Source organism: Mytilus edulis, chromosome 14, assembly GCF_963676685.1.
Source record: "Mytilus edulis chromosome 14, xbMytEdul2.2, whole genome shotgun sequence".
Classification (NCBI taxonomy): domain Eukaryota; kingdom Metazoa; phylum Mollusca; class Bivalvia; order Mytilida; family Mytilidae; genus Mytilus; species Mytilus edulis.
Genome location: NC_092357.1, coordinates 7,146,722 through 7,159,970, shown reverse-complemented (window position 1 = coordinate 7,159,970; position 13,249 = coordinate 7,146,722). Strand labels below are relative to the sequence as shown.

The following is a 13,249-nucleotide window of genomic DNA, read 5'->3' as shown; positions in this document are numbered from 1 at the left end:
AACAAGCCAAAATCAAAATTTTGAACATGACCCCATTTTCAATTTTTTAACCAAGGACCTCAAATCAAAAGACCCTTGGGCCTCTATCACTTATGGGTTTCCAGTTAGAAATACATTTCACTTATATTAAACAAAAAAGGGGAAATATCTCTCATATGGAGTCTTCCGATAGCTTCGGTCAAAATTAATCAAATCATCCTCAGGATATAACGAGCAATTTGATAAAATAAATTTGTCGGTTTCTTATACGGTTGCGACATATAAGTAATAACAAGAAAAACAGTGTTGGGGGAGATAACTCTTACATGGAAAAGGTTTTGGTTACGCGGTGTCAGTTTTAAAAGCGTATTAACTGTTCGATATCATATACCATATATCTTGCGAAACAAAAAACAGTGATGGAAAGAAAATTAGGCGAAAGAAAAAAAAAATAATAATAGTCAGAAGAAAACCAATAGGTCTTTCCACGGAAAAGTGGAAAGACCTAAAAATAAATTGAAAAAAAAAATTCGCTTGTAAATGTTGGTTGGTTAATTGTACAAGGAACACAAGCTTGCATTTGTATGCTAAAAAGTACAATTCTACTGGAAATATCAGATCGTTTTATTTTATTGTTTCTGCCCCAAGTTTATGTATTCTGCCTCACTTTTTTGTTGATCAATATGTAAACAGTGAAAATCATTGTCAATATCGTTAGCAATTTAATTCAAATGTACTTCTTCTTCAACAACATTTTCATAAACAGGTAACTCTTGTTCCTCCGATGAAGTGTCTTGTAAAAATTCAAAAGAAATTTCACTAGTTGAATTATCCAAAAAAGTTTCATTCTCATAGATTGGGTTCTGTTGTGTAAAGAGGTACACATTTCCGTTTTAAGCACGGCTTTGTGTCACCAGTGAGGCGTATGGTTGTTCATATACACAATCATTATTGTCTGCATCATTGATGCTATTGTCTGACGCTACTGATACATTTTCTGATGACACAGTGTCTTTATATCTTTTTTCGACACCAACTATGTTGATTGTTGACAAAATTTGATTTTCGTTTTCTGAAATAGATTTTAACAACACGTATTCATTAAATTATAAAACTTCACCAGCGTAACATTTTGCGTCATTACATGAATCAAATATCCTTATGTAATTACATTTTCTCATTATTGAATACATAAAATCGTATTGTTTTCTAAAAAGTGTCCTGTACCAAGTCAGAAAAATTGTAGTTGTTAACTTGTGGTTCGTTTCTGTTTTTCACATTGTCGTTAAGTTTTTTGTTGCACTTTAGTGTTACTGTTGTTTCGTTGTTTTAGTTTGTTAACCGAATTTGTTTTTCTCTAAATCGATAAATGACTTTCAAACAGCGGTATACAACTGTTGATTTTTTCCTAATGAAATCGGTTTAATTGAAAAAAATATCAATTTAGATGCAATAAAATGCCGTGAATATAAAAACTGATTATTTCAATTCTATGATGTCATGGAACAAAATGTGTTGTCAAGATATTTTTGATGACTTTAACATGTTTAAGGACCAGAGGAGTAGGGTCCGAGGGCCTATTTTGGCCTCAAATGTCATGCATTATCATCAAAAACAACTTCCATTTAAATATTATGAATGAACACGAATGCGGCCACTTTCATTACAGATTTAACTAAAATGCTAAATTTATGCAGATTTCAGTAAAAGAGGGACACAAAATACCAGAGGGACAGTCAAATTCATCAATCGAAAATTTAGTATGACATAATGATGTTAGTACCAGATAAATGTGCACTGTAATGTCAAATACAGCCCATATTTATGTAGCAGAAGCAATCTACTTTCCAGTAAATAGCTAAAAGATTACATTTTCACAATTTTGTAAAACTGCTATATGTTTGGGACAAAAAGGGGTCTTACTGAACCTACTACTTTGTGTCAGAAGTTACAAAAATACACCAGTCAACAAGCTCAAATTCGCATGTCACCATTTCTATCGATTATTTTTGTGATTTGTGTACTTTGTGATGATGTCTGGTGGTTTATATTTTCATAAATACATAGTTTTTGATCCTCCGGTGAAGTGTCTTGTAAGAATCCAGGAGAAACTTCATCAGCTGAATTACCCAAAGAATTGTCATGTTCGTAGATTGAGTTCTGTTCTGTTATGAGATTCACATTTTCGTCGTCAGCACGATATTGTACCACCAGTGATTTGTATGGTTGTGCGTATATTCCATCATCATTGTCCCCATCTTCGGTGTTATTGTCTGACGCTACTAATGCATTTTCTGATGACACTGTGTCTTTATATCTTTTTTCAACATCAATTGTGTTGACTGTTGACAAAATCGGATTTTCGTTTTCTGAATTAAATTTTAATAAGACGTTTTCAATGAATTCTGAAACTACACCAGCATAACATTTTGCATCATTACATTAAGCAAATATCGTTATGTAATGACATTTTATCATTATTGAAACTTTAAATCGCATTGTTTTCTAAACTAGAGGCTCTCAAGAGCCTGTGTCGCTCACCTTGGTCTACGCGCATATTAAACAATGGACACAGATAACGTCATGACAAAATTGTGTTTTGATGATCATGATGTGTTTGGAGATCATACTTTACTGGACATTCTTCTTGCTACAATTATCTCTATCTATAATAAACTTGGCCCAGTAACTACAGTGGAAAATATATACTAAAAATATATTCTAAAAATTTACAAAAATTTACGAAAATTGTTAAAAATTGACTATAAAGGGCAATAACTTCTTAATGGGTCAACTGACCATTTTGGTCATGTTGACTTATTTGTAGATCTTACTGTGCTGAACATTATTGCTGTTTACAGTTTATCTCTATCTATAATAATATTCAAGATAATAAGCAAAAACTGCAAAATTTCCTTAAAATTACCAATTGAGGGGCAGCAACCCAACAACGGGTTGTCCGATTCGTCTAAACTAATTCCCACAGGCAAGATTTGCTGTCGATGAATCTGGTTATTTATTTTAGATATTTTTGACATATAGCTCTTCAACGGTTTCGGTATTTATACATCTTCAGATTTCAAATGATAGGATTTTGGCGTTCCTGATGAAGGTAAATTCAGAAAAGCGCTTCGGACGCAAGAAATTACTAATTTTTGTCATTTGTGTACCTTGGGATGGTGTCTGGTGGTTTTCATCTTCAAGTATTTCTTCATAACCAATACTGTCGTCATTACTCGCTTTCGATGCTCGGACATTTTCAGCTGTGATCATCCTATTGATGAAACATGCGTAAAAAAATATAATAAGGAAGCAGAATTTGGGAAAAAGTGATGCATTACATGCTTAAGATGACTCGCAGGTCTATTTTTATATTTGTTTTTACTTTAGGATTTGTCTATTTTATTCTATGAATGAACTTTATCATATACTTAATAGAAACATAAAATGAAATTATGGGTTCACCGATTATTTTAGCTCACAATCTGCCTTCAAAAGCAGCATTCATTTTTGTTAAGGTACTTTTTGTGTTGAACTAATAGAAGAAATATAAGTGTTATCGACAAAAATAACTGAAATACAGAAATCGCCTACATTTAACAATTGTTTAGTGTAAATACAGCTTATTTGAAAATAATGATAAACAATATAGGTTACCGATGAAGCGAACGGTTATCTTAATTGTACTGCCAAAAAAATGGCATCTTGCTCCATAGGGCTTTTTTTAATGATACATGTATACAGATTTTAAAAGTTATATGAGGACTAACGGTTTAGTTAGCGTTAATCCACAATCTCCATTTTTTTTTATATTTGTGCAAATATGCAGCAGCTATTTACATTATCAATTGAAACAGACTACTATGTAAACTTTGAATCAAGACCAAACGGTTGATGATTTACGAAGCTAGTATCTCCAAATTGATACCATATTCCCATGCTTGTATGTTCTTGACAAACAGTTGTTGCACACAAGGAAACAATTAATCATAGAGTTTAACGTGTTGAAGTTGAAATTATCCCTTCGTAAATTTACGGACGCCATTGCAAGTTGTTTGACTATTATGATATATTTGTTTCACTGAGCGGTTATGCTCTTAATGTCATAATATTGGGACACCTAAGAGCAACCCCATTTTCACGTCATGTGCACAAAACTTTTCCAGAAATATTGTTATCTCTTTGATTCTAATCAAATGTTCTTAATGTCGTAATTACAATTATTTTTCTACAGAGTAAGATTTGTAACGGGTTTGTACTAACATGAGCAACACGACTGGTGTCACATGTGAAGGGTGATGTGCTTTCTTACACTTCCGGAATACTTGATATTACCCCCAGTTTTTGGGGTGGTACGTGTTGCTTTGTTTGTAGCTTTGTTTGTTGTGTTTTGCGGACAACTGTTTGTCTGTTTGTCTTTTTGTTAGTGTTCGCAATGTCAGTTTATTTTCACTTTACAAGATTAAGGAATTTCGCTACTCAGTTTCAAAATAACAAGCTGTCCATAACATTATTACATACAGAGAGGGGATTAATAAAGGAACCATCAGAGTAAACAATATATAGGTAAGTGTGCTTGTTTTCGAGATATTAGCCATTGACATTGTGGCGGGAACATGTTCTCTTTTGAATTTTCCTAGCTTGATCGTTGACAAGTTTAGGTTCTCAAAAATTATTATAACATAACAACGATTTCATAAGAATTTAACACATGGCTTATAACTATATATGTGAACGATTTATAAAAGGAAAAATGGGGGGTAATGGGCTAAATTGCATTAGGCATTCAAATTCAAATACCAGCGGATTCTTCAAATCTGACAGAAACTCCGAAACATGACAAGCGAACATCCTTAAATGTCCCTTTGGGATATTTTTCATCGATGATGACATACTTTGTTTTGAAAATTCCTATTATATAGATAGATAAAGGCAGATGTGGTGTGAGTGTTTACTTGCAAATTCACGTAAAACTCAGATGAAACCAGTTCACTTGAGTTTCATGTATTTATTAATCCATAAACCTGAATATCGGCTGGGATGGTATCAATATACATCTATTTTGTTTTCTATAAATAACTAAACAAACCTCTTATTGGTCTTCTGTTTCAAGAAGCCTACAAATTGAAAAATTCAAAGATAATAATTTCTTTTTTTTTATTCGTTTTTTCTTTGTTATACAGTGCTAATCTCAAAGAATTTTTCAAACCTTGTTTCAATACGATAACAACGTTATGTTCAATATTTATGCAATGACCATAAATGCTAATGTTAAAATGTAAAGGCACGTTTAGAGATTCATATTCTAGGCATATGGAATAGGTAAGCTAATTTTACTGTACGTGTAGTCGTCTATTTGGACAATCCTGTGAACAAATTGTGTAAAGCATTGTCATATATTTTGCATATGATGTTTATATTTTCGGTGTTATTTTCTTTTTTATTATAGATATTTTTAAACACTGAAGTTTTCAGAAAAAAATATTGTAGACTTACGAACAAATACTCCGATTCCCAATCCTATGACTATATTAACTAAGACTAGTACTACAATGACGATGCCTTGAACAGGTGGTGTTTTTACAACTGTGGAATTAGTGGCTAAAAAAATGTTAGATATATTAAGAAATAATAAATTGGCACTGCTGTTGTATTACTAGTGCAACAACAACATGAAACTGTAATTTATGTATTCATTTATCAAGTTAATTGTGAAAGATTTAAATGACAAATCAATAAACACATTTAAACATTTATATTTACATTTTAAACACGTCATGTTAATCATTTACACATTTAAATGCAAGAAAATTGGTACCGTCAATTTTATTAAATATAAGAAGATGTTGTGTGAGTTCGAATGAGACAACTTTCCCTCTAAATAACAATTTATAGAAGTAAGCAATAACTAAATGCACGGCCGTCAACACGGAGCCTTGGCTCACACCGCACACTTAGCTTAAAAGGCCCAGCAATGTCTAGTGTAAAACCATTCAAACGGGAAAACCAACTAGAAACACGTATACATAACATAAACAAACGACAACTATACTGTACATCAGATTCCTGACAAGATCCATATTAATACAAAAGAACAAAAAAGCATAACATATAGTATCAACCGATCAAATTAACAAGAAAGTAGGATTTGAGCGTACTCGCAGTTACTCACAGATAGCTAAAAGTCAAAAACTATAAATAGAATAAAATCATGCATCACAGACTAAAATCAACTAAAACACATCCCAGGGATTTAGTATTTTAGCGTCATGAACAGTCTGAGAAGACACGACTTGTGTAATGCCAAAAATATATGTATCGACAGATAGTAAGAAAGTGAGGAGCGACTTCTTTATAAATAAAAATTAGCGTGTGTGTGTTTCTATACACCCAGCCTCTAAAGAAGATACAATTTAGTTGTTTTAATTTGCTAAATTGTTAATAACCAACCAAAGAGTTTTAGCCTTTTCGTGAGGTCGTTCTTTTTTTCTTTGTTCGTATAGTTTCAACTTTACTGCTTACTGAACTATATAAATTTGATTATGATCATCCATTAATTATCTTCTTTACTTGTTTTTCAATTAGCACGATAAGCTTAAGACTAAAGGTGATTTTGATGGTTTGTTTACCCTCTTACTCACATTAAGAAAAAATATAGCATCTCCTCTCCGTGCCCTCCATATTAACACGGTGCTGTTTATGAAAACATAGAAGCAAGAAATATTAAAATAAAGCTACTTAATGTTGTATAATGATTCACCTAAAGTCATTATAAATGAAACAGCCGTCTTCTTGCTTTCTCCAAGTGCATTTGTTGACAGTATTCGAACAAGATATCGAGTTTGTGGGCTCAAGTTAAACAGAGTATTTGACATTCTAGCCTGCATTGTATCAAAAACAGGTTCTGACCGTCTCCATACTTTCTTTATGTCTCGTCTATATTCTATGAAAAACGTCTGCGGAAAACCCCCGCTGTATCCACGATACCAAAATACTGTCAAATATCTTTCAAATGGAACTACTGACATATTTGTGGGAGGCTCTGGTTGATCTGTTTCGTAAAAAGAAAATACTCAAAGAATTAAAAAAGTTGAATAAATTTATAACAGATCACCAAGTTAATATTCATTAATACTAGGTTAAGTCCAATTAATATATCTATCAAGTAAAAGTAGGTTATGGATTGCATATTTATGATGGAGGTTTTATAAAGAAAAACAAAAATACCGATCTCGGAAGAAATTCAAAACGCAACTTCCCTACATGTATTGCTCAATACAAAGCTCAATAACAGTCTGCAAATTAATTGAAAAAAACTTCACTTGACTACATGGGTAAATGTTCACACTTTCTGAATAATGTTTTTTTTTTACTGGTAAAATCTAAAACTTATTTCACTTATTTGTATAGAAAAGTGTTAGTGCTATTACAGATGTCCATGTGTGAAATTAGTACGACGTATCTATAAGAGTGTACATTTGTAACATATCCATAATGCAATTGATACTTTTATATCTGGGCGTCACTTGTAAGTCTTGTGTGGACAAGGCGCGTTTTTAGCGTATTGAATTTTAAACCTGATGCTTTTTGTTATCTATTAATCATGTTTTTCTTTGTCTAATATGTTCTATTGATTTGTATTGTAGTCCTGTAATATTATGTTGTCATTTCAATGTTATATTTAACTTTGCCATTAAAGTGCGAGGTTTGGCATGCCACAAAACCAGGTTCAACCCACCACTTTTATTCCCCTTTAAAAGTGTCCTGTACCAAGTCAGGAAGATGGCCATTGTTATATTATTGTTCGTTTCTGTGTGTGTTGCATTTTAACGTTGAGTCGTTTGTGTTTTCTCTTATTTTTGAGAAATTGAGATAAGACGTGGCACGGTACTTGTGTATCCCAAATTCATGTATTTGGTTTTCATGTTATATTTGTTATTCTCGTGGTGTTTTGTCTGATGCTTGGTCCGTTTCTGTGTGTGTTACGTTTCGGTGTTATGTCGTTGTTCTCCTCTTATATTTAATGCGTTTCCCTCGGTTTTAGTTTGTTACCCCAACTTTGTTTTTTGTCCATGGATTTATGAGTTTTGAACAGCGGTATACTACTGTTGCCTTTATTTATACAGGTGTCTTCAATACATAAACATATACACAATGTATAAGTGATTAAACCTACTTCCCCATTTTATCTTCACCATCAGTTCATTACAACCCTTTTTGTTGCAAGCTTCGATTGTATAATCTGTACAGTCTTCTTTTCTATTTAGTGTCAGTTGGAATATTATTTGTATACAAGCCACTGTTATGTTTACATCCTGGACCATCTCATGTATATTAATACTCCTCTGTAGTCCATGTATATTTAGAGTCTTATTCCGTTGTAATAGGTTTGTTTTTAATGTTCCATACTTATTGTACACCAACACTGTCAAGTTCGTTTCCTTACCGTAACGGCCGAATTGAATTTCCTTATTGGAATTCACAAATTTCGGTGGAACTAAAATAAAATTAATAAAGATTATTAGCATTTTAGCATTTAAAACAGAAATGTTTCTTGCTCGTTGTCGGGTAGTTGTCTTGTTGACACATTACCCGTTTTAATTCTCAATTGTATTTGTCATAAATCATAAGAAACGAGCTCGCTGTCGCAAACTGATATTCGAGTTTCCAAAGTCAGCATGTTTAACTTAAAGGGTATTATATGTTATATTTGCTATTACTTTATACACTATGCGATCTTTGCTGTGAAAACAAAATCAAAGAAAAACATGTTGTCAGTAGAACTATTTTCCGCGAACAAAACATTGTGATAGTTGTTCGGCTGTATGATTTAATTCGGCTGTATATCGTTTATCTACTTTTATGTAATCATAACATTTAAATGTTATTGTTTTGTTTGTCAATGAACACATTAGGTCTCTGGTGATAAAGCTGTACGACTTTTGCAAGCATGCTATCATCAGTTTCACCACTGCAGACCTTACTTTGACGTGGATTTGATAAACGGACATTATAAACGGATTTTTTGCAAACATATATTTTAGCATTCAATGACAGTTTGTATTATTCTCGTCTAGCCCAATGCCTTGTTCTAACGGTATATTATCGTAGAAAAATTTATAATGATTCATGCGTCAAACGAACTGATGTTTCTTTTGAATGTTTGTTGGTTGTTTTGAAATGTCATGCATGCTACTAGGCCTAGCATAAATGACATTTCAACACATTAAAAGAAATATAATTGCGTTTGATGCATATAAAGATGAGTGTATACGCTACCTTTATTGTTTATGAGAATTGATCCTGTCTGGTACAGTCGTCCATTTATACCATATATACCGTTGGAAGTGTAAATGCCGTCAATTTCGTCTAACCTTTTGTCAGTGGTGTATTTCATTATCAACATACCATCACTTGTCCCCTGAACATTTCGAATATGTTCTTTGAATTCAGACCACTGTTCCCAATCACCAAACGTAAAATTATCAGGGTTTCCGCTTGGATTGCAGATAAGTATTAATTTGGTTTTTGTTAGTTTGCGTCTTATTTCAACAACTGGATAATCTGTAAAAAAACAGGTATTGTTCAGGTTAATATCTTAATGACAGCACCTATTTAAAGGAAATACGTAATGCATATTCTGGATTTGTTTTAAAACAGTACTTAAAATACTTTTAATGATTTACATGGCTATGCATCAATCAAATTAAGGTCACCACTCAAGAATTTTTTTTTCAGTCCCTATCACGAGCTGATTGGCCATTATGACATAAGTGTGTCAGAAATCATATCTGATATTCTTCCTCAGTCATAATAACCTTCCATCATTACCGACCTGAACAAAACAATAACACGACGGGTGCCGTATACGGTGCAGGAAATGCTTACCCTTCCGAAATACCTGATTTCACTCCCGGTTTTTAGTGGAGTTCGTGTTGTTTCTTTTTTATAACTGTTTATGTAAATGTCCTTTGGTTTTCTGAGTCTGTGTTTACTCTTTGGGTTCGGTTGTTTTTGTCTTAACTTTTAACTTACACTGAATATCCAACCGTACTTCACTTGATAACGGATTCACTAATAATGAACTGTAGGCAGAACATGTAAATAATTTCATGTTGTCCAGTTTTGTTGGAATGAAGGAATATGTGATACGATCACTGCCTTCATTTGTAATATTTGATCCATTTATACTTAAAACGAGTGTCTCTACAGGTGGTTTTCCGATAATACAGACGATCGTTAGATTTTTCCCCTCGACTCCACGAACTACTTCGTTTCCGTTCATCATGATTGATCCTTGCACTGTTATGTTGAAAGGTAAACCTAATAAATACAAAATGAATTATATTTTATTGAAGAAAACCAAAACTAAATGTAATAAATAGCGACATGCCTACGATTGTTACAAATAAAAATGGAATGCAACTTAGATCAAATACTACCCCATTACTTAATATACCAAAGGCAAGAATAAACACATTTAGAAGATCTTTTTCATATTCTGGCCTAATTTATGGAATTAACTACCAGAAGCACTAAGACTTAGATAAATATCCTTTTAAAACACACTGCTTTAAGTTTTTACTTGAAAATCCAGGAATTATTTAAATGATTATGTATCATAGTTTAATCAATATTTGGTATGTTATCATTTGAATAGTTCAATGCAAAGGAATTACTATTTCGGGATAGATTACCTTATAGGCGAGTGAAATATTTCAAAATGACGCTTAATTAACGACTTTAATACACCCACCCATCACACCGCTGTATTGTATATCATTCGAAAGCTTATTATCTGTATTTTCTGTGTTGCACGGTGTAAACAATTCGTACGGTGCATTTTCTGTTAAATCAAGGTCAAAGATAATGAATAAACATCATAATATGCAATCAAGCTGACATCTTTGAAAATATGCACTTATTCGTCCTAATACGAAATTGCACCGTACGATTTGTTTTATGACCGGGCAAAACAGATAGTACAGCTCTGTAGTTTTCGAATGATATATAATTGAACCTTGTGTTAGTTGGGTGCATTAAAGTTTTTATTTATGGTAACGTCACTCTACTATTAGCTGTATTTGATAAAATCTTCTTAAATAAAAGCCCTGCCCCAATGTTGTTCTTTGTACTTTTTTGTTTGCTTTTCAAACGTTTTTTCTCGAGCATCACGGATAAGTCATTTGAAGACAACATGCGGATGTGCCTTACAAAATATGTATCCTGGTTTATATCCTTCTTTTACTACATTTTTAAGTTCATCGAATAGTTTTGATTTTATTGAATATATTCATGTCTAATGTGTTTTGTTGTTGCGAAGGTTGTTAAGTAATCTGGATTGAGATCGATCAACAAGTTTTATATAATTATGTATTTAAAATCTATCAATAAAATTTGAAAATGAAACTCATTACTTTGTGTAATTGGTCCAACAAGTTCAAACAATGTCGAGATACTGTACACATTACCTGCAGAACATATGTTTGATATCACTAACAGCGTCAAAATACAGCTAACAGTCATGATATCTGTAATGAAAAAGTATTTTGTATCATAATAGTTATCAAAGGTACCAGGGTTATAATTTAGTACGCCAGACGCGCGTTTCGTCTACATAAGACTCATCAGTGACGCTCAAATCAAAAATATTTATAAACCCGAACAAGTACAAAGTTGAAGAGCATTAAGGATCCAAAATAAGGGTAACAAGGTGCTATATTGGTAAACACACCTTATATAAGAATGCCAGATTTTGATTGGTTGGTACCTGAATGCTCAGGAAAATCCACAGTTCCTTGACTGGTATTTTTCGCAAATACCACTCTATAACATGATATATATGTTTAATATTGAAATACAACATATATTGCATTGATTCAGTAAACATTTTAATTACCAAGACTAAAAGATTTACTAAAAATATGCATATACATACCTTTTTTAAACATTTTCATTGAATTGGTTTTTTCCCCTACCAATCTGATTTTAATATTGTGAGTTTTGTGAGTTTCAGATTACAGTTGAATAATTACATGAATCAATAACAAATAAGATTTAAAAATAAAAATTAATGCCTTATTAGAATATAATAACGGAATGAATCACATAATATATATATACCTGATGCTATGATGTTAGCTTTATCTGCCGGGTTTGTCATTCCTGGATATACATATATGGATAAAACAAATGTTTCCCTATTTACAATGATATCATATTTGCCGGTATTCATTTTCTGAAATCAATTCAATTCGTAATAAACTGTCACTATTAATTAATCATTAAGTATTTTGTGCCAGTCCGTGATATAATAATTCACAAAAATAGATGTTGAGGACGAAGCATTTCTGACTACCAAATGCATCCGTGTATATAACTCTGTTTTTCTGTTTTGAAATTATAATTGTAGTATGAAGGTTCGTTTTTGGCTCAATGCAGAATAGATCTAGATCTACTTGTATTGCTCAGGAAAATACTAAACATCAAAATAAATGGAAATGTCCTTCATCTGTATTTGTTTTCAAAGAGAACAAAAGCTACAAGGATTATTATTTAGTACACCAGACGCGCGTTTCGTCTACATAAGACTTATCAGTGACGCTCATATAAAAATACTTATAAAGCCAAACAAGTACAAATTTGAATTGCTATGAGAATCCAAAATTCCAAAAAGCTGTGCCAAACACGACTAAGGGAATTATGCCTTGTTAAAAAAATCCTTAGTTCTAATAATTAGAAGTTTTGTGACCAATAAATTTATCAAATTGACCACATTATTGATATTCATTGCGGTGTTGACTACTGAGCTGATGATACACTCGGCGATGAAACGTCCACCAGCAGTGGTATCGACACAGTGGGGTAAATAGTCGTCAAATGTACCAGGATAATAATTAAGTACGCCAGACGCATTTGTCTACATAAGACTTACCACAGAGGCTCATATCAAAATATTTATGAAGCCAAACAAATACAGTTTTGAAGAGCATTGAGGATCCAAATTCCAAAAAAGTTGTTCCAAACACTGCCAAGGTAATCTTTGCCTGAGAAAAGAAATAAGTAGGCTACAACATTTTGCATTTTTTAATGTTCATAAACTTCAGTCCGTTAAGTCAATATAATAGCCATTAATGAACCATATTGCAGGCATAGCTTGTTATGAAAAAAATGAATAAATGGACACACTAAACAATAGTAACAGAGAAACACAATTTCAAACCAAATACATTTGACCCTAGAAACAACATACACAGGTTGTCAAATTAAC

At 32.4% G+C, this 13,249-nt stretch overlaps 1 protein-coding gene across 2 annotated transcripts; it reads right to left on the bottom strand.

Moving 5' to 3' along the window:
• Positions 1-468: 468 nt before the first annotated feature.
• Positions 469-12,154, bottom strand: LOC139503382 (nephrin-like). Of its 2 annotated transcripts, none has more exons than XM_071293155.1 (11): positions 12,103-12,154; positions 11,451-11,510; positions 10,015-10,302; positions 9,259-9,543; positions 8,156-8,476; positions 6,740-7,030; positions 5,476-5,580; positions 5,069-5,096; positions 3,150-3,253; positions 2,004-2,348; positions 469-1,015 (listed from the first exon to the last, which is right to left on the bottom strand). In XM_071293155.1, the coding sequence occupies exons 1-11, from the start codon at positions 12,140-12,142 to the stop codon at positions 873-875; spliced, it is 2,010 nt and encodes a 669-aa protein (XP_071149256.1). In that variant the 5' UTR covers positions 12,143-12,154; the 3' UTR covers positions 469-872. The 2 variants fall into 2 exon arrangements, with proteins under 2 accessions (XP_071149256.1, XP_071149255.1); XM_071293154.1 differs by having other exon boundaries at positions 487-1,051.
• Between the last annotated feature and the right edge of the window lie 1,095 nt (positions 12,155-13,249).

Coding starts and splice junctions, on each gene's coding strand:
- LOC139503382 (XM_071293154.1), bottom strand. CDS start 12,142: ATGACAAACCCGGCAGATAAAGCTAACATCATAGCATCAG. Junction 2,349..3,149: donor CCACCAGACACCATCCCAAG/GTACACAAATGA, acceptor AATTTAATTCAG/AAAACGAAAATCCGATTTTG. Junction 1,052..2,003: donor CCACCAGACATCATCACAAA/GTACACAAATCA, acceptor AATCTATTTCAG/AAAACGAAAATCAAATTTTG.